This window comes from Peromyscus leucopus, chromosome 2 (assembly GCF_004664715.2).
Source record: "Peromyscus leucopus breed LL Stock chromosome 2, UCI_PerLeu_2.1, whole genome shotgun sequence".
Classification (NCBI taxonomy): Eukaryota; Metazoa; Chordata; class Mammalia; order Rodentia; family Cricetidae; genus Peromyscus; species Peromyscus leucopus.
This window is the reverse complement of record NC_051064.1, coordinates 153,892,324-153,919,620: the sequence shown is the minus strand read 5'-3', so window position 1 is coordinate 153,919,620 and position 27,297 is coordinate 153,892,324. Positions and strand designations below refer to the sequence as shown.

Sequence of the window (27,297 nt, the reverse complement as noted above, 5' to 3'; positions counted from 1 at the left end):
AGAGAGGGGCAGGAAGGTCAGCTCCCAGCCTCCTCCAGCAAGAAAATGCCATCGGGGGAGGGGCCTGCAAGGTCAGAGAGCCAGGGACTATGACTACATGACCAGAGTGAGCCAAACAAGGATGCCACAGAGCATCGTGGCAGTGGTGGGAAAGGCTAGCAGGCTTCTGGGAAGGAAGGGGTGCTGGACAGTAGCCTGAACCTAGCAACTCAGTGTCTATGGTCTTGTGGCCGCCTCTGATACTGGGAACCAAGTGGGGTTCCAGGCCCTTGCTTGCCCTGTCCACCGGGCTGATAACATAAGAGCCAACCCTGCCCTGTGTGAAAAGGGCAGTGAGAGGACTGCTGACCTCCGGCCCCAAGTCCAGACCCCACTGTGCACTGTGTCCAAAGATCCCGACTGAAACCATCAGTTGTGTTAGATCACATAGGCCGGGGGCTGTAGGACAACAGGATTCTGGCCCTCTCAGAGGGTGGTCTCAGGCATGTCACAGGGCCGGACTTAAGGGCCCTGGGTAGCCTCTTCCCCTGCAGGGGTTCAGGCCAGAAATTCAGGCCAAATCAAAGACCTTCAGCAGCACCTATTTTGTGGTGATTCCAAGTCCCCCCTGCCCCCATAAGGCGGCCTATTAGGTTTTTGTACAATCCAGCGGGGAAGAGAAAAGGGGTAGGCAGGCCAACAACAGACACTTGCTATAGGCTGTACAGTAAACCGTCTTTATTTCTTTTGGTTAAAAACAATGGATTTCAATCTGGCATTTCTGTGTACTTCCCATTCCATATGTACAGTACATTGGTGATGCACACCTAGCATTATAAACAAATATCAGAAGGGAAAACACATTGAAAAAGTGGCTCCAAAGGTGACTGTGCAGGACAGGTCATGCACCGACCATGGATGGCTCAGTAGAAGCAGACAGTGTGCAGAAAGGCCCGGCCACTCTTCTCCTCAAACTCCTGCAGCAGCTCATCGATCTCATTCTCCATATCCTCAGTGTGCTGGATCTGGGAAAAGCAAAGCCTTGAGTGATACCCAGGCATTATGACATGCCGTCCATACCCCTGCCCTGTGCTGCATCTTCCTGCAGTGGGCCAGCTTCAGGAGCGTTTCCTCAGGGTTGTCCCAACAGCCCCTTCCTGGCAGTCCCTGCTATGGATGATGATGGGCTCCAGACCTACACAATGACCACATAGCACCCCATATTGGAGGGGCAGAGCTAGCTTCAAAGGAAGGACTAGACCTCAAGGCTGGAACTCAGGCTCTGCTCTCAGGCATCACAGGTACACAGAAGCCTTACCAACCAGTACAGTGAGTAAAGCAAGGCACACAAAGATACAGGCATTTTCCTAGAACTGTCCAGCAAGAGGCTGACATGTTTCATGGTGGGGCAGCCTGTGCACTGCAGCATGTTAGCACTGCAGCCTGTGAATGCAGCATGTTAGCACTGCAGCATGTTAACAGCACTTCCAGCTTCTATCCCTCAGACACCAATAGCTTCTACTGGTGAAAACCTATAAGGTGGCCAGACATTGCCAGTTCTTCGAACATTTTAAGTGAGGGGGGCTGGCTGCTGACCACACAGCCCTGTCTCCAGATCATCAGCCAAACCACAAGCTCAGCAGTAACCCTGAAAGTAGAAAGTGCGCTGAGCTGAGCAGGAATATGGATCCCCCACGTCAGCCTCTACCTGGTAAGCCAAGAGAACATCAATTCTGTCACAGCCAGCTAACCTAAACAAAAGTCTCAAGGGCAAAAGGCAGAACAAGGCACATGGCTCTTCCTACAAAGTACTCCATAGCATCTTAACAGTGTGATACCTCCACACAGCAGGTACACAAGCCCTTAGGAAGCTGCAAGATTGCCCAGGGACCTTTAGAGAAGGATAAATATCTAGATAAAAAATATCAGGTAAAGGGACACAAAAATATCCCTATACTATGGATGTTAACTCTGGTAGTCCCCAGACCTATCTTTTTTTTTTTTTTTTTTTTTTTTTTTTTTTTTTTTTTGGTTTTTTTCGAGACAGGGTTTCTCTGTGTAGCTTTGCGCCTTTCCTGGAACTCACTTGGTAGCCCAGGCTGGCCTCGAACTCACAGAGATCCGCCTGGCTCTGCCTCCCAGTGCTGGGATTAAAGGCGTGCGCTGCCACCACCGCCTGGCTCCCCAGACCTATCTTTGACAATACCAAGTAAGCTCTTCTAGCTATCCACCAGGGGAAAAAGTGAAATGTCATTCAGTTCTTCCAGAAGAGAGGCCTATGATCTGGGAGATGTCACACATCACGTCTACCATGAATAGAAGCACTGGGGTAGTTTCTTAAGCCAAAGCCATTGGATAACTTTCTAGAGTGTGCACTTCTTGGTCTTTATTTGAAATTTAGTATTTAACCAGGATGTAAAAATAAGTTGCTAGTGATAAGAAGCTCCCCTCTTGCCCCAAGAGGAAGTGAATCACAGCTACTTCCTCTGGTAAGGACTGCCTGGACCCAGGTGCTCAGACTCACACACTGGCAGAGCTCGCAGATAAGGAATGCCCCCAGGGTGGCCTCTTCATGATTGTCCTGAATGTCCACATTGACCACATGCACTGGCTGGCAGGTCTCCTGTTCCCTGGAATTCAGATCTGATTGGAAAAAGAGGCACAAGTATTATTAGACACCGGGTAAGAATGCAAGTCCAGCTCTCACCACACCTGCCCCTGAACTCTGTGGACTATAACTCAAGGGCTGAGCATCCAAGTCCAAGGAACTAACATGAGGAACAGTCCCACAACAGGCTAAGTGAAGAAACCTAGGTAAACAGTACTCAACTCAAGGCCATACTATGCCAGCCAGTGCTGTCGTCAACACAGCACTTTCTATAAAATGCTGGCCATTTCCATAAAATGAAAAGCAAACACTGAAGGCCACAAGGCTTACAGAGACATACAGGTAGTTTTGCTGGACATCAGTCCTTGGCTTACTCTTCCAGGCCATCCTCCAGATGTCCACACAGGTTAAAGGATGAGAGGGGGTGCCCTGGGTCTCTATCACTGTTGCCCAGGGCCTGATGCCTAACCTGCCTTCCCTTATCTCTGACACCATAAACCTTCCAGCCTCGCGTTGAATGGCAGACCAGGCTCTGTGAACTCACCTTCTATAACCTGGTCATAGACTCGCTCTTCACAAGTGAGGATCAGGTCAAACAGGTCCTTGCAGTTCTGGAACCTTTCTGGCCGGGGCTTGATCCTTTTATTTCTGTCCAACATATGTAAAATTCCATTCTGTGTATAGCTGAACACCAGAGTCAAGGAGCTTTGGATAAATAAATAATTGCTCACTAACCTAGTCCTGCCTGTAAATAAATGGTCTTCCTGCCTATCAGGGTTCCAAGTTGGTCCTTGTCAACAGGGGCATCACAGCTCTAGGCCTTAGCATAGGCTTGGTCACCACTGCCCCACAATAGGAAGGTGCTAACTTCTTGGGAGTGTCATGATTTCTATGATACTCAAACCTGCCAAGTGGCTCCAGATAGCCTTGGCCATTCTGTTTTTGTTTTATGTTTTTCGAGACAGGGTTTCTCTGTGTAGTTTTGGTGACTGTCCTGGAACTCACTCTTGTAGACCAGGCTGGCCTCAAACTCACAGAGATCCTCCTGCCTCTGCCTCCCGAGTGCTGGAATTAAAGGCGTGCACCACCACCGCCCGGCATCTTGGCCATTCTGACTGGACAGAAAGCAGAAGCATAGCACTGGCCTCCTCTCAGGACTGTGGCCTTTTCCTCTCATACTGACCACAGCTCTGACCTGTGCTTTCAGCACTAGTTAAGGTATCTCTTATCTGTGCCTGTTTGTTTTACTGTCTCATCCAAGTTTCCTCTCAAACTGGAGTCCTACTACAAAGACAGTGCTTCCAGGAAACCAAGCCTCAATCCAGCTAAGCTACAGCAGGAAGAAAATCTGGAAAAATCCACTGAATCTCTTCCTACCCACCCACCCCACCCCCAAGAGACAGGGTTTCTCTATATAGTCCTGGACTTCTTGCTCTTAGACCAGGCTGGCCTCGAACTCAGAGATCCACCAGTCGGAGATCCTCCTGAGTGCTAGGATTAAAGGCATGCACCACACCCTGGATTCCACCAAATCTCTCAAACCTCAGCAACAGAAAGGACTGGGAGCCGCGCGGTGGTGGCGCATGCCTTTAATCCCAGCACTCGGGAGGCAGAGCAGGCGGATCTCTGTGAGTTCGAGGCCAGCCTGGGCTACCAAGTGAGCTCCAGGAAAGGCGCAAAGCTACGCAGAGAAACCCTGTCTCGATAAAAAACCAAAAAAAAAAAAAAAAAAAAAAAAAAAGAAAGGACTGGGAACACCCCACTGATGGTCTAGAAGGGACAAGCTCTGGTTCAACTAAAAGCAGGGAGACTGCCAGCTGAGCCCAAAGGGATAATCCAGAGGATACCTCCATGTTCAGGCCCATCAGCCCTGACAAAAGACAGAACCACTGCCTTTGGGGCCTTCAAGATTGTGCCACCCTATAGTCTAAGGTTTCCTCTGAGCTGCTCTGGATACTTAGAAACAAGCACCTGTTTTAGGGAAACAGAAAGACTATTCAGATTCAGTTCTCTATTATCATGTGGAGCCTGGGGACTGACCTCAGGTTTGAGCACAGGTGCCCCTAACTGCTGAGACATCTTACCAGCATGTCAACTTACTTAAATAAGTTCATGGTGCTTTAAAAATACTCCTACATTCTGGACAGTAAAGGCAGCTTTTTAGAACACATTTAAGTGGCCATCTAAACAGTTTAACTTGAAGACACCTGGCCAAGAGATGCCAGGCAGTTCCATTTCCTGCATCATTAGCTGCTTCTGGGGCTAGGTCCTGAAGCATGGTACCCTTCCTGTTTCCCTGCCAGCCACAAGAAGAGCTGCATCCAGGCTTGTAGGAGTCCTTCAAAGGCCCTGGGGGAAAGAATGTACCCAGTAGCTGGTACAACTTCTGGGACAGAGGACAAGGAGGAGTAGACCTTTTGGGCAGGAATCAGTCAGGATCCAGGTACTTAAATTTAGCACTGACCCTAAGGAAGAGCTGGAGAAAGTCACATGGAGAGTGCTAGGGGTAGTGGGAAACACCACTTTGCATTCTCCACTACCAGAGTCAGGCCCAAAAGTACTACAAGAACTGTGGTCACAGGATGGTCCTGCATGGAAAGGTCTTGTTATTTTCTCCAACACATACATGCATGTCTTACTTGGAGAGACTACTTTTAAGTAAAGACCTAGCTATTTAATGAAGGCTGGGAAACATTAATCATGCCAGAACCTCACCTGAACTTGACAATTGGGGGTGGGGGTGGGGGGCGGCGGGGTGTGTGTGCTGAAACAGGGTTTCTCTGTGTAGCTCTGGCTGGCCTGGAACTTGTTCTGTAGACTAGGCTGGCCTCAAACTCAGAGATGTGCCTGCCTCTGCCTCCTGATTGCTGAGATTAAAGGTGTGTACCACTGCCACCACCACACAGCAAATTTGATACTTCCAACAAACTCTGAAAACCAGCCAAAAATGAGCTCAGAGGCTAGGCTAGGACATATGGGTGGACACGGCAGACAGGGCCCACTTTCCCAGAATGCCCTATCCTTGTTGCTGTTTTTGACAGCGTCATTGAACAGCCAGTTAGCTGGAAAACTTCCAAGAGCCCCAAGCTTAAGCAAGGCTTGGGCTGATGCTCACTTGGCCAAACCCGGGGCTGCCAGCAAAGCAGAAGAGCCAGGGGTACAAGTGTCAAGTTGATTATGCCCTCTGGTTCTAATTAGCCAGTCCCTGGAGTGAGGTTCCTGAAAACCGAGGGCCAAGTGTGGATGGATTTGATCTACTTGCAGTGAGCCAACGTGACCAAGCGCTGGCTTCCTCAGAGTGAACGGCCACTCCCACCACTCTCCAGTCCCATTCCTGTCCCTGCTGGCTTTCTGGGGACAGGGTTCTTCACACTGAGGGCCCCAGGACCTGGGATGCTGTCTCACAACAGAAGTACAATTCGGTATCATTAAAAAAAAAAAACAAAAAACTTCTAGGAGTTGGGGATTTAGCTCAGTGGTAGAGTGCTTGCCTAGCAAGCATAAGGCCCTGGGTTCGGTCCTCAGCTCCAGAAAAGAAAAAAGAAAAACAAAACAAAACAAAACAAAAAAAACTTGTAGGTTTACCATCAGATAAACAATTCAAGCTGTTCTCCTTGCAGAATATACAATTTCTTACTACCGAGTGATATGACTGGCTGGGTACAGAAGAGCAACACTGGAGCGGAGATCCCTGGTGGACGACATCTGTAATCCTAGCACTCCAGAGATAAAGGAAGGAGGATTCGGTCAACTTGAGCTACACAAGTCTGAGGGATACCTAGGTTACATGAGACCTTGTCTCAAAAAAGAAGAGGCTAGGGAGATGGCATAGCAATTAAGAGTGCTTCCTGCCCTCCCAGGACTCAAGTTCAGTTCCCAGCACCTACATCAGACAGTTCACACTCTCCTTTAACACCAGCTTCAGGGAGCTGATGCCTCCCCCATCTTTTTTTTTCCAGGCAGGGTTTCTCTGTGCAGCCTTGTCTGTCCTGGAACTCGCTCTGTGGACCAGGCAGGCCTCAAACTCATCTGCCTGCCCCAAGCGCTGGGATTAAAGGTATGTGCCACCACCGCCTGGCCTAATGCCCTTTTCCTGGTCTTTCCAGGCATCCCCATCCATAAAAAAATAAAATCTTAACTACAAGCTAGGCATGGAGGATTATGCTTTTAACCTAGCACTTAGAAAGCAAAGGCAGAACTGCCATGAAGTCCAAAGGCAGTCTGGCTACACAGTGAGTTCTAAACCAGGTAGATAGAGAATGAGACCCAGTCTCAAAAAACAAAATGAAAGCTGGGCATGGTGGCACATGCCTTTAATCCCAGCACCTGAGAGGCAGAGGAAGAGGCAGGCAGATCTTTGTGAGTTTGAGGCCAGCCTAGTCTACAAAAAAAGAAAATGAGAGTCATAGAGACCCTTTAGTCCCCACATGCACAGAACCCACAGGCACACTGTCATCTCCCGGGCTACTGCAGGGCCATGAAGCTGAGGGCTGGCACCTTAGGGGCCTGCTTCCAGAATCACACAGCATATTCCTGAGTAGTTGCTCTTGGGAGTGGATGCACATTCATCCACTTGTAATTTAAGATTTTACAGGTGTAGTGCCAATCATGTCTTTACTAGTTAAGCAATTCCCCAAAGAGAAGCTATTTCCACAACTGACTTCATAGACACTAACTATGGGCTCTTCAAATAATAGTAGCATCTGATACCTTTCCTATCAAGTGGGAGCAGAATCAGGCATCCTTAGCCACTCACAAAGGAATGGATGTCTTTGTCCTCCCCAGAGCACAGGGCTTTTGACAGAACACCCTATGAAGAAAGGCCAGACCACCATGTGGTAGTGGTTCGTGCCTTTAATCTCAGCACTCAGGAGGCAGAGGCAGGCAGATTTCTGAGAGTTCAAGACCAGCCTGGTTTATAGAGCACGTTCCAAGACAGTCAAGGCTGTTATATAGAGAAACCTTGTCTCAAAAAAACAAAACAAGGGCGGAGAGATGGCTCAGAAATTAAGAGCACTGGCTGCTCTTCCAGAGGTCCTGAGTTCAATTCCCAGCAACCACATGGGGGCTCACAACCATCTGTAATGAGATCTTGGTGCCCTCTTTTGCCTGCAGGTAAACATGCAGGCAGAATAAACTGTATACATAATAAATAAATTAAAACAAAAACCAACCAAAAAAAAAAAAAAAAGGAAAGACCAGACCAATGAGACCCACAGGCTGGCTCTCAGCATCAAATTCAACACAGGACAAGGCTTGAGTTCTTATCTGTGCCCAGTCACCCTCAGCAGAGTGGGCAGCTTTCTGGAGAAAGGGCAAGTGTGCACAGGACAGGAACTGCACAACAGCCAGTCACTCACTGGTCTTAAGGCTCACTGGTGCCACTCAGCTCTGCTACTATCTACTTGGCTGATTCCATGAAATGCCTGTCTCTGCTGTTAGGAAGTATATAGACCATCAGCACCTCACAGCCATGGGTCCTCTCAACTGCCTCTCAGGAAGCTGCCTTCAGACTGAACTTCCTGAGTCAGGTCCATGCTCCTGCTATGGATAAATCTGCAATAGACCCCCAAACACAGGTTTCACCCATCCTTCTGTTCAGAAGCTAACCAAGGGGCCAGCGTAAGTCAGGCCTCATTTCTCCAGAAACATAACCAACCACATTTAAAACAGGCCTGACTCAGAACATTAAGGTAATGTTCCTTGAGACAGGGAAGAATCCTGAGGGGCTCTCAACCTTGTTGCCTTCACTACTGTCCTAATACCCTCAAGTCAGACAGAGCCTCCTTTCAGTCACAGGGATGCAGTTAGGGAATGATGCTGGGCAGAGGGGCAGCAGCAGAACTCCCAGCCCCTCGGAGAAGCAGCAGAAAGCAAGCATTAGAAGGGGCACCAAATTCCGCTTCAACCTACCATCAAATCTGGTATGGTGGCACATACCTTTAATCTAGCACTTGGGAGGCATAGGCAGGCAAATGTCTATGAGTTCAAAGCCAGCTTAGTTTACATGGCAAATTCCAGGCTTACCAGGGCTAGAGAGACCCTATCTCAAAAAGAGTCACCATCAATATACTTCAAGTGAATTAATAAAATCACAGTTTGATCAACAGCTATACAAGCTTAAACAGATCAAACCTCATCTCAGAGTGCTTACTAAACATTAACAAATCTTTAAGAGTTTAGTGTCAACAGGACAAGAGCCCATGACTTTTAACTGGCCAGTGCACCGTTTACCAACCACCATCCTTTACAAGTTTTAAAAAAGCTACAAATTTTTTTGTGTGTCTATGTGTGCATACATGCATGTAGGCTGGAACACCACCTCATGTGCTATCGCCTGTTTGCTTCTTTACAGTATCTCATCACTGGCCAGAAACTCACCAGTGGCTAGGCTGGCTAGCCAGTGAGTCCTAATGATCCACCTGTCTCTTCCTCCCCAGCATAAGTATCATAAGCATACCTCACTCAGCTTTTATTATGTGGGTCCCATCTTTTACTGATGGCTATCATTCCAGCCCAACTTTTGAGACAGCACCTTGTTGTGTAACCCACAATGACTTCCAATGTCACATCTTGCCAGTCTCCCAAGTGCTTAAGTTACATGTGTGCACCATCATACTCAACTACAAACCCAAATTTTAGTCTGTGGCTACCTAAAGGTGGGCCATGCTACCTGCTTCATGTACCTGCTTTCAGAGGCAGGGCCAGAGACCCTGCAAGTACCTGTCCATCTCAGAATTATTTTACTTCTTTTTGTTTTTTGTCAAGACAAGGTTTCTCTGTGTAGCCTTGGTTGTCCTAGAACTCTCTCTGTAGACCAGGCTGGCCTTGAACTCAGATCTTCCTGCCACTGCCTCCCTAGTGCTGGAATTAAAGGCTAGTTCCACCACCACCTGGAATTATTTTACTCCTAACCTCAAGTTAAATTTAGTTTAAAAATAACGTACAAAGCACAATTTTTTGTTTTGTTTGTTTTTTTGAGATGAGGTTTCTCTGCAGTAGACTAGATCAGGATGGCCTCGAACTCAGAGACTCACCTGCCTCTTGCCTCCTGAGTGCTGGGGTTAAAGAAAGGCATGTGCTGCCACCACTACCACGATGACTGCCCTGCTAAAGCACAATTCTGAAGAGAAAACTCAAGTCTCAATTCAGAGAGAGTCCCAAAGGTGTCACTCAGAAATGGCTATTAACTATCGCTGAACACACTAAAATTTGTGTGTGCCTACTTGCACACACTGGTGCATGTGTCACATTATATGTGTAAAGGTCAGAGGACAACTTGTATGAGTCAGTTCTTTCCTTCAGGATACAGATTGGGGGCATTGAACACAGTTGTCAGGCTTGGCAGCAACTGTCTTTTCCTATTAAGCTATCTGGCTGGCCCCTCTCACTAAGTTTTAACAAACCTTCTAGCCCAGTGATTCTCAATCTTCTTAAGGCTACAACCCTTTAATACAGTTCCTCATGTTGTGGTGATCCTCAACATGGAATTATTTCATTACTACTTCCTAACTGTAATTTTACAGGAGCTGGAGAGATGGCTCAAAGGTTAAGAACACTAGCTGCTCCTCCAGAGGTCCTGAGTTCAATTCCCAGGAACCACATGGTGACTCACAACCATCGATAATGCGATCTGGTGTCCATTTCTGGTGTTCAGGCACACATGCAGACAGAACACTGTATACATAATAAATAAATCTTTAAAAAATAACTGTAATTTTGCTGTTATGCACACAATCTCAGGCTAGTTAAATGCCCAGATCTCCAACAATGACTAAAGCATCCAATGGACCCCAGATTCATGTGTGCTCATTGCAAGGCTGATACCAAGTTCAATGTCCCACACAGAGCATCCTATAAACAATGCCTCTAAGTGGTACAGGGACTAATGGCTGAAGGAAATATGAACAGCATCACTGTTAGACAAAAGGGTTAGTTAGAAAAGGAAAACACTTAGATAAATCAACTTTTAGGAAGAATGTTCATTCCAAGCACATGGTCCTCAGTCTTAGAAGCTGTCAGGTATCCTAGGACATGGTCTGGGAGTTGAAGGTCTCACAGGCACCAAAGACGGCAGAACACAGACCAAACCAGAGGTGTTGTTAACAACTTATCACAAAATTCCAAGTGATGGCAAAGCCAGTACATCAAATAGAAAGCAGGATTGCTTGAATATATTTTATACACTATTACATTAAAACACTTCTCACAAATGCAGTCTTCCAAAGCCTACCTCCTGAACTGAACTCCTAAGATAATCAATGCCTGATGAACTGTTTATTGCAAGGTCTCCAAACCACAACTAGGTCATCAAATGGAAAAGAGGCACCAGTCTAGAGGCCTGAGATGGCCAGAGTGCTTGCCTGAACTGGGCACTGAAGACCTCTGATGACCACAAGAGCAGAAACAAATGCAATTAGAGAAGCAATGTTAGACTGAGGTTTATTTTAGTGGACAAGGCTGAATTCAGGCACTGCAAGGGACAGAGTATGGGGCAACCTGTATCCCCAGTAAGACTGCCCATAAAGTACCTACTGATGCCCCTTGGAACCCACAGGACCACCATAAACACAGCTTCTTTTTTTTTTTTTTCTTTTTATTTTACTTTATTTTTGTGTGACAACATTTTTCTTTCTTTAGGTATTGGTAAGCCTAGAGTATAACAAAGTCAGGACAGGGTATGGCTACCTGCACCTAGATTGCTGAGTCTCCCTGCAATCCTGTGCATACCTCCATTCCTAAGTATTGCACCAGGAGAGACTGTTCCTTTTTTAGGGGTCAAGTGTTCAGCACCAACTTGCATTTCCAGAATGGGATACTGGCTGCTCAATTCACAACTGAGCCCTTCCTGAGAACAGTGCTTTTCTAGGCTTTTAAGATATGCCCTAAGAAGCTCAGGCAAGTTTCTTATTTCAAAGGCTGACCTCAGGAAGGTGATGAACTCAATGGCTAGCAGGAACATTTCACTGGGCAACTGCTTTGAGTTCTGAAAAAGCTGATTCTGTAACCACTCATTTGCTAGAAGTTATGGCCATCATGGGTATACCTGCACAAATCAAAACTGACAATGATTCATCATATGTCTCTGTTAAAATGAAACAGTTTTTTGCTTATTACAATATAAAGCATATTACAGGTATACCACATAATCCTACAGGTCAAGCAGTTATATAGAAAGATCAAACAGAACTCTAAAGGATATTCTAAATAAACAGAAAGGGGTAACAAAAACCCCCAGAAATAGACTGTGGTACCAAAGGAGAAAACCCAGGTAGACTGTGGTACCAAAGGAGAAAACCCATCCAGACATTTAAATGGCCACAGCAACTACCCTGGCCAATCAGCTTTGATAAGCCTCTGATAAGTAAGTAGCAGGCAAATAACCATTTTTAAAACCTCTTTCCCTAAATAAATAAATAAATAAATAAATAAAAATAAAGCCAGGCCTTGGTAGTGCATGCCTTTAATCCTAGCACCTGGGAGGCAGAGATAGGCAGATCTCTGTAAGTTCAAGGCTGGTCTGGTCTACAAGAGCGAGTTCCAGGATAGGTTCCAAAGCTACAGAGAAACCCTGTCTCCAAAAAACAAGCAAGCAAGCAAGCAAGCAAACAAACAAACAAACAAAATAAAAATCTCTTTAAGAAGCACAGCTAGCGGGAGCTGGAGAGACAGCTCAGTGGTTAGGAGCACTGGCTGTTCTTCCAGAGGTCCGGAGTTCAATTCCCAGCACCCACATGGTGGCTCAAAACCATTAACGGGATCTAATGCCCTCTACTGGCATTCAGATAAACAAATAAATCTTTAAAATATTAAATGAAAATAAAAAATACAGCTACCAACCACATGAAAATAAACAGCAAACAAGTGAAAGTCATTATTAGGCATTGCTTTGCCATGTGGTGACAGAGCACGATTAAACCAGAACCACCGTGTCTGCCGAGCAAGGTGCACTCCCAGGAGGCAGAAATTCCCATTCTAAACTCAACAAAAAAAAAAAGAGAAACATGAGCTTCACCTGAAACTTGATATTAGTAAAACCTCATCAATAAACAAATTTCCAGGGCTACAGATAAAGGAAGGATTCTCCCACGGATGCTCTATTTATCAATGGTCTTCAACATGGGGATTGTATTATAGTCACTTTTACATCATGAGAAAGTACCTGAAAAAGCAACTTGGCAAAGAGACGTGGCTCAGTTTGAGATGTCAGTCAGTCCTGAGGAGCAGGGTATAAAAGGATAGGATATCACATTATAAAGCAGGGGAAGGGGCATGCAGGAAGAGACTAGTATAAAATATAATCCCAACAGGCTGGAGAGATGGCTCAGCAGTTAACAGAACTTGCTGCTTGTCAGGACCTGAACTTGACTCGTAGCACCCACGTGATGGCTCAAAACAGTCCATCAACTCCAGTTCCAGGAGATCTAATGCGCTCTTCTCACCTCCTCAGGCACTAGGCATGTATGTGGTACATGGACATACAATCCAGCAAAACATCCATGTACATAAAATAAAAAATATTAACTTCATAGAAAAAAAAAAGGACCCCAGGACATGCTCCCTGTAACCTACTCCTTCCTGATAGCTCCACCACCTCCCAATTTTGCCAGTATAATTATGAAACCATCAAAGGATCCATCATAGCCCTTACAATCTGTCTTAACACTTTTGGCTGTTGAGATGGCTCAGTGGGTAAAGTACTTTATATACAAGCCTAACACCCCAAGTTCAACCCCTGGGACCCACATAGAAGTGAGGAGAGAATCGTTTAAACAAAGTTGTCCTCTAACTTCTACATGCATGCTACTGCATATGTGTACCCTTGCTTATACATCAAACACAATAATAAAATTATAAATTAAAAAGAAACACTCTCACAGACATACCCAGAGCTATGTTTTACTAATCTCCTAGATGTGTCTCATCCAATCAATTTGACAAGATTAATCATCAAATGGCCAAGCCTGATAAATTTCTATCTCAGAAACCATTTTCCCCTTTTACCCCAAGACCAAAAATAGAAAGAAATATGGACAGTAATAAAAGACTAAGGATGGCCCGGGGTGGTGGCAGCGCACGCCTTTAATCCTACCACTTGGGAGGCAGAGGCAGGCACATCTTTGTGAGTTCGAGGCCAGCCTGGTCTACAGAGCGAGATCCAGGAAAGGCGCAAAGCTACACAGGGAAGCCTGTCTTGAAAAGCCAAAAAAAAAAGAAGAGTAAGGATGAATACTCAATAAATGGACAGCTAAAATATAATCTGAACTCAAAAGGTAATCACAAGATCCCAAAGAGAAATCCAAGAAGCAGGCTAGAAGCAGTAGATTCATTGGACCACTCTGCAACATAGATGCAAGACTTAGGAATGTTAAAAAAAACTGGGCAGTGGTGACACACACCTTTAATCCCAGCACTATGGAGGCAGAGGCAGGTGGTCTATGTGGGTTTGAGGTCAGCCTGGTCTACAGACAGCCAGGAATACACAAAGAAACTCTGCCTTGAAAAACCAAATAAAGAAATGAAGAGAGAGAGAGAGGAAAAAAAAAAAGAAAAGTTAAAAACCACCCTTCTTATGAATACAGTGTGGCTTCTGGAGCAGCCCATTAGAGAGTGGGTGGCAGGAACAGGGAATGTTAACCATCCATCTTCTGCTTTGACGGACTTCCTCAATCTATTGATAGTTCATTGGTAAAACCGACAATTCTTCATAAACAAAATCAACTTATATCACCACTAAAGGTGTTACAGGTTCACCTGATAAAAACAGAACTAATGGGATCTTCATTAAAAAAACAAACAAACACCCTCCTAAATGAAGACTGAATCAGGGTCTTGCTATTTTTGGCCTTTAAATTCAACTAAAGTGTCCCAAGTACTGGGAAAACAGGTTTGTGATACCAATTCCAGCTTTTCGCTCATTTTTGAGATAAAGAAGTCTGTTACCCAAGCAGACCCTGCACTGGCATGCTCCTCCTGATAATCCTCCTGCCTCAGCCTACAGAGAAGCTTAGATAGTGGTACATAACTACCATATTTGACTTTAAAGATATTTTTTATTTCTCTAGTGGTCAGGTGAACTTAGAATTCCTATCGCTGATATTGGCGTGTTCATGTGTGTTTCTTTACTACAGGTAATTCTCAAAAAGGAAATTGGTAAAACCATGAAGCAACCTACACTAGCTTTATCAACATTTAATCAAAATGTTGGTTAAGTTTCAGTTCATCTCCATTGCCCTCAACAATTCCATGGATGGGGTCCACAGAAACAGTACGAAGCAAATTTCAATCCTTCAGGTTCACTTCTACTTGTGAAAAAGAAAATGCAACTATTTATAGCAAAGTACTTTAAGAAAATAAATATACAATCCCTTACTTAGGACAAGTCAGCTTTTCAATGGCATGAGAGTGATATACATTCAGTAGAAACGGTACTTCAAGTTTGGGTCTGCCCCCTAGGCTGGTGAGACAGTTTGATGCTCTCAACACAGGAGCAATGCTAACTCAGCTCAACATCCAGTCATCTCCACAGCCACAATGGGAAACAACAGACACTGATGAAGTTACCAAGTGTAGTAGATTAAGTTAGTGCATTTGTTTTTGCTTTTTGAGACAGGGTTTCTCTGTGTAGCCTTGGCTGTCCTGGAACTCTATAGAACAAGCTGGCCTTGAAATCTTCTTGCCTCTGCCTCCTAAATTCTGGGATTAAAGGTGTGAGCCACCAACACTCAGCTTGGTAAATGCACTTTTGATTTATCATATTTTTATCCCTTCAATGGTCTCATCAGCTATTAACCCAACCTAAATCAACAAGTATGTCTAAGGCTGGGTGTGGTGACACAAGTCTTTAATCCCAGCATTCTGGAGGTAGAGGCAAGTGGACTCTTGAGTTCAAGGCCAGCCTGGTCTACAAAATGACTTCCAAGCCAGCCAAAGCTACATGAACAGTAAGATCACTTCTTCCTCACAGATGAAAGTATTAATATTATGAAAAGTGCCTAAAATCTGTCAGAGATTTACAAAATACAAGGTCTATGCTATGTATGCTGCTTCCTCATTTGTTTTGTTTATTGATAGAGGGTTTGATTTATATAACCCAAGCCAGTCTTGAATTCACTATGGAGCTGAGAGTGACCTTTAACTTCTACATCTACTGCCTAAGTGCCAGGCCACTTTCAAGTGGCCACTATTATACTCAGCTTGTTTTACTAGAATTTCATGAGGAGGGAACAGGTGGAGAAACTGAGGCCCTAGCCACACAAAGTAGAAATACGGCAGAGGTGGTCTCTAGGCCACTAGGCCCCCAGTTCTCATCAAGTATCTTTTTCCTACCAACTCACAAAACCCTTTCCCCCTTGAAAATGCAAGCAGAGAGTGCTTATCTTTGGGTTACATCTTAGAGCATTTTTCTAGCTTTCCACTACAAAACTATGGTTTTTATACAAGATCATGCAGGGGTCCTTACTACTGACTAAGGAATGCTATCCGGGTTATTTTTCAAAGAATAGTACCACTCCCTTCCCAATTTCCTGCAGTGGTCTGCCTCAGAACAAAAGGGTACCCCATACAGTGACCCTTCCTACCTCTATCCTCCCCTTCACAGTCCCAACAATGCCCTTATTTGACCTAGCTTGATGCCCATGTATAGTAAATTCCTTGGAAGAGACATTCTTTTGGCCAAGGACAGCACTAGGTACATTGTTATGCCTCATTCTGGCCTCACCTACAACAAACTACTACTCACATGAAGTAAATTACTAACAAGCTTCCTGAAGACTGACCAAGAGGTAACCTGCCTAGAGGGTACTTTGGGGCAAATACTGATGACTTATCACCAAACTACCAAGGTAGCCACAAGCTCTGCTACTGCCACCCCTGTTCCCAGCACATTAAAAGCCCGTCCATATAGTCCCCTTCCGGGTACTTTGTACATTTTAAGAGGCAGCCACTGACCACTACACCAGCACTCTATAAAGATCCTCACTCCTGGATGCTGGTCTCCACTCCTTTTAGAGCTACCTAAATAGCTGTAGCCTAAACTTCGTTCTTGTAAAACATGTTAAGAACTACCCCATCCAGAATCAGGAAGACAATTGGAATCAATATTAAATTTTAATTTGTAATAAAGGAGTATGAACATGTCCAGTACTGCATGTTTATTTCTCTCACAAAATATAAGAGCATCAAAAATAGCCAGGCAGCGGTGGCACACACCTTTAATACCAGCACTTGGGAGGCAGAGCTAGATGGTGATCTCTGTGAGTTCTAGGCCAGCCTGGTCTACTGAGGGAGATCCAGGATAGGCACTGAAACTACAGGAAGAAGCCCTGTCTCGAAAAACAAAAACAAAACAAAACAACAACAACAAAAAGAGTATCTAAAATAAAGAGTACTAACTGAAGAAATTTCAAAAGCAGACAAGAACTAGACATGGTAGCGCATGCCTTTAATCCCAACAGAGGCCAGCCTGTTCAACATAGTAAGTTCCAGGACAGGCACAGCTACATAATACAGACCCTTGGGGGCTGGAGAGATGGCTCAGTGGTTAAGAGCACAGACTGTTCTTCCAAAGGTCCTGAGTTCAATTCCCAGCAACCACATGGTGGCACACAACCATCTGTAATGAAATCTGGTGCCCTCTTCGGCCTGCAGGGACACATGCAGACAGAACACTGTATACATAATAAAAAAAAAATACAGACCCTATCTTAAACACAAACAAACAAACAAACAAAAAAATTCAAATCAGCTAAGGTTAAAGAATAAGCTTAACGGTGCACAGATATTTAAAATAAGAAATAAAACCTCAACTTTCCCCCTAGAGCTAAGGAAACCACCCAGCCCCCAAATGAGCCTCTCTGAGATTTTATGTAATACTTGCTGTGACTCGAAAGGAAAGGAGTATACCACGATCACCAGAGCAGCTTCAGGAAGATGTTTTTCTGAGATCTCCTCCCCCCCCCCCATACTTGGTAGCTCTTTGGACAAGGATGTGAGCAGAACACAGCCTGCTCTACCCAACACTCAAAAAGATAAGAACACTCAATCCTCCAAATTCAGGTTCCTGAATTTCTCAGCAGGGTGAAGTACCAGATGTGCTCTCGGATCACAGGGTGGGCTCTCAGGATCACTGTGGTATAGGCCCTAAGCACTTCACAGTTCCAAACACTCCCATTGTATTCACAAAGCAAGTGTACAGCTAACAGGAAATACCTGTGTTTCTGAACCAATGTCCCCACTGACTGACCACCTTTCAGCTGCAGCCTGCCGCTGAGGGAGTACTGGGAAGCAGGGTGGGAGTGGCAAAGATGTAGGAACTACAAGGATTTACATTTCTCTAGAAGGCATTTGGGACCCCTCAAGCTACTTAACTCATCTCTGTACCTACAAAAATATTTTATTATATTCTTTCTTTTGAGAAAGTCTCTAAACCGACCCATCTCAGCCTCCTGAGTGAGCCTTGTGTCGTGATACCCAGAGCATGCTTTCTTTCTTTCTATTGAGACTAAGTCTCCCAATTACCCAGGTTGGCCTTGAACTCTGTGATCAAGCAATCATCTTGCTTCAGCTTTCAGAGCAACTAGGACTGCTTAAATTTTAGTTTATATTAAAAGTTGCAAGAGTGCACCGGGTGGTGGTGGTGGTGGTGGTGGTGGTGGTGGTGGTGGTGGTGGTGCACACCTTTAATCCCAGCACTCAGGACGCAAAGCCAGGCGGATCTCTGTGAATTCCAGGCCAGCCTGGGCAACAGAGCGAGATCCAGGACAGGCACCAAAACTACACAGAGAAACAATCTTGAAAAACCAAAAAAGTTGCAACAATGTATGAATATAAAAAGAAAATGGAGACAAAAATGCTTTCTGGAGTGATAACAGCTCTGTCATCTCAGTCTCTGGGGAAGCTGAGGCAGGAGTAGCAACATACTTATGGCCTACCTGGGCTAGAATTTATTCAAAGCCAGCTTGGGAAACTTAGTGAAACCTTGACTGAAATTTTAAAAGTGAAAAGATAGATGAGGAAAAAAAGAAAAAAGAAAAAGGCAGGATGCAGTTGCCCACACCTTTAATCCCAGGACCCAGGCAGTAGAGACAGAGAGAGGCAAGGGCAGGTAGACCTCTAGGTTTGAGGCCAACCTGGTCTACACAGATTATTACAAGCCAGGGATACACAGTGGAAACATATCTTATTAAAAAAAAAAAAAAGTTTTGGATCTGGAGATAACTCAGTGGAGGAGTGCTAGCCTAGGCTAGCATGTACAAGGCTGTAGGTTTGATTTCCAAACCACAAAGGGAAAAAAATAAGTTCTTTCATTCACATTCACTTGCTTAGAATATTTGGATTCTACTCTGAGCACTACTGTAAGTAAAGAACATCTAGAATTTTTTATTTAGACGTGCTTAGGATCAATCTCAGGGCCTCATGTGCATGCTAAGTATATGAACATGGGAAATTTCAAGTGAGTATGGAGGTTATAAAATGACCCACTCAAACACTTGGAGCACTGACTAGCTTAACCATTATGGAACATGATATGAAAAACCTATTTTAAAATACCTTTTTCTAGCCAGGTGGTGGTGACACACACCTTTAATCGCAGCAGTTGGGAGGCAGAGGCAGGCAGATCTCTGTGAGTTTGAGACCAGCCTTGTCTACACAGCGAGTTCCAGGACAGGCTCCAAAGCTACATAACAAAACTCTGTCTCAAAACAAACAAACAAACAAAGTAAGAAAAAAAAAAAAAAAAAAAAAAAAACAACTTTTTTTTGCACTGGGCAGTGGTGGCGCACAACTCCAATTCCAGCACTCAGGAGGCAGAGGTAGGTGGATCGTTGCAAGTTTGAGGTCAGTCTGGTCTACAGAGCAAGTTACAGGATAGCCAGGGCTGTTACACAGAGAACCCTGTCTCAAAAAAGCAAAAACAAAAACAAACAAAAAAACCTAAAACACACACACACACACACACAAAAAAAAAAAAAAAAAAAAAAAAAAAAAAAAAAAAACAAAAAAAAAACAAAACCTTTTTCTTTCCTCATGATTCTACAGTACAAGATTCAAACTGTTTTGGCTCTTCCTGAAGTAAAGTTCTCTCAGAATACTTTATTTTTCCATGCTTTGTTTGGTAAACACAGCATTTTTATTGTGTTTTCATTTTGAGACAGGGTCTTATTCTACAACCCAAGACAGACTCAAACTATATAGTGCAGGTTGGCCTCAAAACTTGCAGCAATTTACCGCCTTAGCCTCCAAAGGCTGAGATCACAGGCATGAGCCACTAACCCAGCTACTGTATCTCCAACATGTCAGTGTGCAGACACACCTCTGTAGAAGCAGCTGGGCAGCCTACAGTGTGACACAACAGAACTCTGTAGCTTCTATTTCCTCATCTGTGCTCCACTGCCTAATGACATACCAGAGCCTCCTGGTTGATCACATCAAGGTAGGTTTTACATCTGTGTCTGCAGGTATACCTCCAGACCAGTGGTTCTCAACCTTCCTGATGCTGTGACCCTTTAATACAGTTCCTCATGTTGTGGTGACACCAACCAAAATTTACTTTTGTTGCTACTTCATAACTGCAATTTTGCTACTGTTACGAATAATAATGTAAATATCTGTGTTTTCTGATTATCTTAGGCAACCCTGTGAGAGAGTTGTTTAAACTCCAGGGAATCACAAACCACAGATTGAGAATCACTACTCTAGACTCTCCAGTAGGCAAAAGGAAACTGAGTTCTTCACTGGGCTGGCACTGCACATCTTTAATCCCAGCACTCAGGAGGCAGAGGTAGGAGATGATCTGTGAATTCAAGGTTAGCCTGGTCTACAGAGTGAGTTCCAGGCTAGACAGGGTTACACAGTGAGACCCTGTCTCAAATTTACAGGAAAAAAAAAAAAAAGAAAGGAAGGAAGGAAGAAAAGAAAAGGGAAAGAAAAGAAAAGACAAAGCTGACTTCTCATAAAACAGGACTGACGTAGGCACCACAGGCACATATGCCAGAATATATCTGTTGGTCCTGTTTCACCTGAAACACACCCTGCAGGGTGGGGGTCAGAGTGACTACCAGTCACAAATCACACCCACCAGAAGACCACCCTGCTTCTCTAAGGGTCAGCCATGGGATACAGTTCTTTGTCTTTCCTGAGGAGATCATTGTACATCTGGTCATATGTGGTTTTGAAGTCATAAACATTGGGCTTGTCAGGTGCTGGTCCTGGGAGCTTCACATGAGTTCCTGTTCCAAAGGACCGGACACTGAAACCCCGCTTGCTGGAAGACACAAAGAAGAAAAAACATCATAATTGGATTAAAACACAAAGTTCTCATACCAAGGGACACAAAACAGAAGTTAACAGTCCATTTTTTATTGTTGTTTAACTATGGAATGTCTCTTAAATTTACGTGTCATCCTTGGGCAGCGGCCATGTTAATCTTCTCTGTATGATTCCAAGTTTAGTATATGGGCTGCCAAAGCAAGCACACAGTCTATTTTTCTTTAAAAAAAATTATTACATTATTTATTTGTGAATGTGTACATGCACCTACACAGCATGGTATACATGTGCTGGTGAAGAGAAAAACTTATGAGAGCTGGTTCTCTACTTCTACCACGTGGATTCTAGAGACCGATCACAGGTCACCGGGCTTGGAAACAAGCGCCTTACTAGTTGCGCCATCTCATCAACCCTATTTTAGTTGAGCAAAATGGCTCAGTGGGAAAATTCACTTGCTATATAAGCCTGATGACTTAAATTCAGTCCCTGGAATTAACATGGTAAAAGGAGAGAATCAACTCTTGTAAGTTTTCCTCTGAGCTCCACATGTATGCTGTGCATTCTACCATACACAGAAAATAAAATTTAAAAATATTGAAACATAAAAAGTGAAATTTAAAGTATTTAAGAATATGTCGGGCGGTGGTGGTGCGCGCCTTTAATCCCAGCACTCGGGAGGCAGAGACAGGCAGATCTCTGTGAGTTTGAGGCCAGCCTGGACTACCAAGCAAGTTCCAGGAAAAGGTGCAAAGCTACACAGAGAAACCCTGTCTCGAAAAACCAAAAAAAAAAAAAAAAAAAAAAAGAATATGTTTTTAGATTTTTGCTTTTTAGTGCACATGGACATACGTTGTCATGGGTGTGTGCACATGTGTGCATGTGACAGCCACAACACTGTTCTTAGTTCCTCTCCACCTTTTTTGGGGGGTGGGGGTGTCTCTCACTGAACCTGAAGGTCAGCTCCTCTAGACTGGCTGGCCAATGAGCTGCAGAGACCCACCCTTCTCATCCCACACTCGTGCCCCTAGTTTGTGCTGGAGTCATACACATAAACACACGCACAAGTCTGACGTTTACATGGAAGCTGGAACTCTGAACTCAGGTGCTCATGCTTCAGAGCAGGCACTTTAACAAATGAGCCATCTCCACAGACGGCTCTTATTTATTTATCATTATTATTTAAGACTTGGTCTCTCCATGTAGATCAGGCTTCCCTTAAACTCAAAAGCCTGCTTCTGCCTCCAGAGTACTGAGATTGAGTCTGTGTCACCACAACTAAACTACATTTAAAAATTTTTTATAAAATGTTAAAATCACTTTTAAAAAATTCTATAACAAGTTACATAAATTTAATCAGAGGAGAATTAGTATTACAGAGCTAAATGTGAGAACTATAACTGTTTAGTGATATTACTGTGAACTCAAAATGCTGATTGCCTTAAATTTAGAACACTGTAGTCAACCTGACCAACTCCTTGGCAATCCACACTTAAGTACAACAGGGGGGTCCTGCAGGGACAAATAGCCACAACAGCTGTAGTGACTTTATGGAACCCAGCAGGCTGCAGATTTTGATAAAACAGAGAAAATGCAGAAAAGCTACAAGATAATCTAATTAGAACCATGTGACCTAAACAGCCCCGCCAACTATATTTGTAACTAGAGAAGAAAAGTACCTCAAACACAGAACTTGATGTGTACAATCAGAGGGCTTGCCATCATCACTGAAAACCACGGTTCTGAGTTTGTCACAACACGCTACATGCACAGAAATTAATCTGGAATAAAACTATGTAGCCTTAAAACTCTTGTAGACCAGGATGGCCTTGAACTCACAGAGATCCGCCTGGCTCTGCCTCCCGAGTGCTGGGATTAAAGGCGTGAGCCACCAACACCAGGCCTCAGGTACTACTTTTAACTATTCGATTTAAGAGAGCTCCAGGTAAACAGAAGTAGTAATAAAAACCCATCATACAAAAACTTGAAGTTGGGCTGGAGAGATGGCTCAGAGGTTAAGAGCACTGGCTGTTCTTCCAGAGGTCCTGAGTTCAATTCCCAGCAACCACATGGTGGCTCACAACCATCTGTAATGAGATCTGGTGCCCTCTTCTATATACATAATAAATAAATAAATAAATAAATAAATAAAGACATACCCTCTTCTGTATACATAGTAAATAAATAAATAAATCAACTACATGAAGAAACTCTGTCTTGAAAAAAAAGTAATAAAAAATAAAAAAAAAAACCCAAAAACTTGAAATTAAGGCAGGAAGAACATAAATTTGAGGGTGTATCTGACTATAATATATATTGAGACTCTAAAAAAAAAAATAATGGTGATAGGGCTGGATGAGGAGGCACATACCTTTAATCCTGGAACTCAGAAGGCAGAAACATGTGGATTTCTGTGAGTTAAAGGCCAGCCTGGTCTATAAAGCGAGTTCCAGGACAGCTAGGGCTGTTACAGAGAAACCCTGTCTCAAAGAACGAGAGAGAGAGAGAGAGAGAGAGAGAGAGAGAGAGAGAGAGAGAGAGAGAGAGAGAGAGAGAGATGAGAACAATGATGATGAAGAAGATGAGGGTGAGGGGTGAAAAGGAAGAAAGCAAAAAGCTCACATCTGCTTCTAAGTCACTTCTTACAGTGTCAAGACAGGAAAGGACCTATCATATTAGTACATTGTTATATCCTAAGAGTATCACATGGTATCATGCAGCAAGTGTAAAGTAAATAAATGACTGGTGGACTTCAAACAAACAGAAATACTATGACATGAATTAGGAAAGAGATTTCTATTGCAGCTAGACAAAAGGCTGCTTAGCCAGCATCTAAAGTGGGTAATGAGTCTACACCTAAGTAAAACTACCTTAAACCTGCAACCCAGAACTTCACTTCCAGAAACACAGTCAGACACACACACACACACACACACACACACACACACACACACACACACACACAGCCATAGAAAAGACATTCATAGAGTATTGCCTGTGATCACAAAGCCAAAAGCCAACAAACTACTTGGTTGTAAGTCTGTGCAGAGTTCAAGAACTGTTTGAAGAAGCAGCAGAGAGGTCTAGCTAGCTAAAAGAGAGCTGGTGCCAGGCAATCCAGTCCTATACCACTACACATGTCATTTACAAGGAATTCACAAAGGCATGCATATAAAAAATAATTCTATCTGGCCGGGCGGTAGGGGCGCACGCCTTTAATCCCAGCACTCGGGAGGCAGAGCCAGGCGGATCTCTGAGAGTTCAAGGCCAGCCTGGGCTACCAAGTGAGTCCCAGGAAAGGCCCAAAGCTACACAGAGAAACCCTGTCTCAAAAAAAAAAAAAAAAAAAAATTCTAGCTGGGTGCTGTGGTGCATGCCTTTAATTCCAGGCCTCTGGAGGCAGAGACAGGCAGATTCCTGAGTTTTAGGCCAGCCTGGTCTACAGAGATAGTTCCAGGACAGCCAAAACACAGAGAAATCCTGTCTCAAAAAAACCAAATAAATAAATAAAAATTCTGAAAAAAGTAGTTCACATTTAAGTTGGAACACCTGAGCTAAATCCACTGAGGTTGATAAAAAGGTGAGTTAGTTCATGTGTTTCTAGAATGTCCTGAGCTATACAACCAGGTCCCCAGAATATGACACATAATGAACACCACCTAAAACAGAGAATCATTAAAACCCAAAGTTCACATATACCTGAGCTATTAAAATAAAATGGAGGCCAGGCAGTGGTGGTGCATGCTTTTAATTCCATCACTCAGAAGGCAGAGACAGGCAGACCTCTGTGAGTTCAAGGACAGCCTGGGCTACAGAGTGAGTTCCAGGATAGGCTCCAAAGCTACACAGAGAAACCCTGTCTCGGAAACACAAAAATTCCAATGTTCCAACAAAACGTGAGCTAGGAAACAACAAATGCCAGGTGTTGGTCAGAACCGGAAAGGTGACACAACCAGCCATGACAGGTGACAGGAAACAGACATACAATGCCTTCCTGAGAAGGGTCAAAGCAGAGGGTCCCCTTAACCTAAATTTGAAACAGTTTCCTTACACACTTGGATGATGTGCAGTAAAAGATGTATTTTTCAGGAAAACAGAAATAAAAATGAGGTGTGGTGGCACACACCTTAAAGGTACCTAGGGTCCAGAGAAGCACCATGAGGTTAGATCATTTGACTGTCACATCCTTTGATGTTGTAGCCCTTTATTTTATAGTTCACATACCCAAATTATGGTGCTCCAGTACCTACCATTGGCATCTTCCACATGAGTGCACGGATTAAGACTCATAAGACAAAGACTTGCCTCTTCAAGCCGATGAGTTTTTAAAACAGAGTAAGTATGGGGTCTAGAGAGCTTTGCAGTAAAGAAAACTTGTTCTTGAAGAGGACCCAGGTTCAATTCCTAGCACCATATAATGGTTCACAACCATTGATAACTCCACTTTCAGGGGATCTGATGCCCTCCTCTTCTTATCTATCTACCTATCTGCCTACCTACCTACCTATCTACCTACCTACCTATAATTATTTGGTTTTTCGAGACAGGGTTTCTCTGTGAAGCCTTGGCTGTCAAGGCTGACCTCAAACTTGCAGAGATCTGCCGCCTCTGCCTCCCAAGTGCTGGGATTAAAGGAGTGCACCACCACCACCACCACCACACCACCACACCACCACCACCACCACCACCACCACCACCACCACCACCTGGCTCTCCTATTCTTTTTTTAAAAATTTACTTTATATGCATGAGTGTTTTACTTCTGTGCATCCTAGAACTGGAGTTATGAACAGTTGTGAACAACCATGTAGATGCTGGGAATCAAACCTGAATCTTCAGCAATAATAAATGCTCTGAGCCAACTCTCCAGCACCCATGAGCCCTCCTTTTGACCTGCATGAGCACTAGGCACACATGTAGCACACAGATATATGAAAGCAAAACATGAATACACATAAAAATACAAATCTAAAGTTTTTAAAAATAGAACATGTAATGAAAGACAAATAAGATCTACACTAAGAAAAGCAAAGCAACACAAACTCAAGCAAGGAGCAGGGCATGGTGGTATGTGAGGCAGGCAGATCTCTGTAATTTTGAAGCCAGCCTGATCTACATAGCAAGTTTCATGATAGCCAAGACTACTATTGTGACCAAATATGAATAAATCAGGTATTCAAGAAGTCATCCATCTTTTCTCCCCCGGCCCAAGACAGGGTTTCTCTGTTGTTTTAACGCCTGTCCTGGATCTTGCTCAATAGATCAGGCTGGCCTTGAAATCAGAGATCCATCTGGCTCTGTCTCCCCAGTGCTGGGATTAAAGGTATGTGCCGCCACCACCATCCAGCTTCAAGAAGTCATCTTAATTGAGTCAAACCAAGAAAGGGCTAAGACCACTTTTCCTAAAAGGTCCCTCCACTGCCTAAGACCCACTCTACAGGGATCACCAGAATCATCTTAACAATGGGAAAAGCAAAAATCAGGAAACGTAAGGCTCCTTTCTTTTTGGTCATTCCTTTGGAGCACTAAAAGTGAGGTATGGAGTTAGGCCCTTTGGCACAAGGCTGAAGTTTCAGGTAATCAGAAAGCTGAGAGGCAGGAGAATCAAAATTTTGAGACCAGCCTAGGAAATAAAAAAAAGTAGGAGTCAGAGGCATACAACGCAATCATTATATAGACCAAGCCAGTCCCTTTGGGACTTAGAGAGTGGGCAGGATAGACATGACCACAACTCCCCAGAGGGTTGCTAAGGGTGGTGCAGGGTTTTCCAAAGGGAACATTCTCCAGTTTAATCTATCTACATTCCCATAATTACATCATCCCCAAAACAACCAACCTAGTCTTGATGTGGCTGCAAGTCTAAGAGCGGCCTGCAAGGTCAGTCATCACATTAGAAGCACCTCCCCACCTCCACCTTTCTGAACTATTACTTTTAAGCATCCTTTTTAAAAATAAATTGCAATGCAGTTTGTTTCCCCCAAAAAAGCTGTTCCCAGGTGGCAAAAAGGCTAATTAGCAACAGAAGCTCTGTTTTCTCTGAAGCTTCTGAAACTGGCATAACAGCCCATCTTGTATGGTGACAATCTGCTTCTTACATAAAGGCAATGAATGTTATAAAAATACTCCTGTCAACCAACAGCTTTGTCTCAAGGACAACTATTCTGTCTAATCTTCCAGAAAATAAATGTCTTTTACACCTATCAAAAATCTATCAGTGAATTCATTGTAGAAAATGTTACTTTAAGGAAAAAAATTGTTTCATTGTTGTACCAAAGATTGAAAGTAAAATGTTAACATGTATATCAAAGAAAATGTCCAAATTGTCAGCGAAGGTTGATTTTTTTTTTTTTTGCCTCTTAATGTTCTGCAGTGATAAATGAGATTTTAAAATTATTGTTTTAATGGAGGACTGCCATTGCTTCTAAAAGCAAGCACATCTCTAA

General features: G+C 43.9%; 1 protein-coding gene and 1 non-coding gene across 2 annotated transcripts in view; both read right to left on the bottom strand.

The window, feature by feature from the left end:
- Positions 1-695: 695 nt before the first annotated feature.
- Positions 696-27,297, bottom strand: part of Ssu72 (SSU72 homolog, RNA polymerase II CTD phosphatase) — a 35,242-nt gene continuing 8,640 nt past the window's right edge. The window contains exons 2-5 of the mRNA XM_028891402.2: positions 20,709-20,852; positions 3,132-3,271; positions 2,504-2,622; positions 696-1,004 (exon numbers count right to left, since the gene is read on the bottom strand). Of these exons, the coding sequence (XP_028747235.1) occupies positions 903-1,004; positions 2,504-2,622; positions 3,132-3,271; positions 20,709-20,852 (505 nt within the window). The 3' untranslated portion in view covers positions 696-902. The remainder of the gene's footprint in view (positions 1,005-2,503; positions 2,623-3,131; positions 3,272-20,708; positions 20,853-27,297) is intronic.
- Positions 20,957-21,063, bottom strand: LOC114708298. The gene has a single exon (XR_003736775.1). It is a non-coding gene; the product is annotated as a U6 spliceosomal RNA (small nuclear RNA).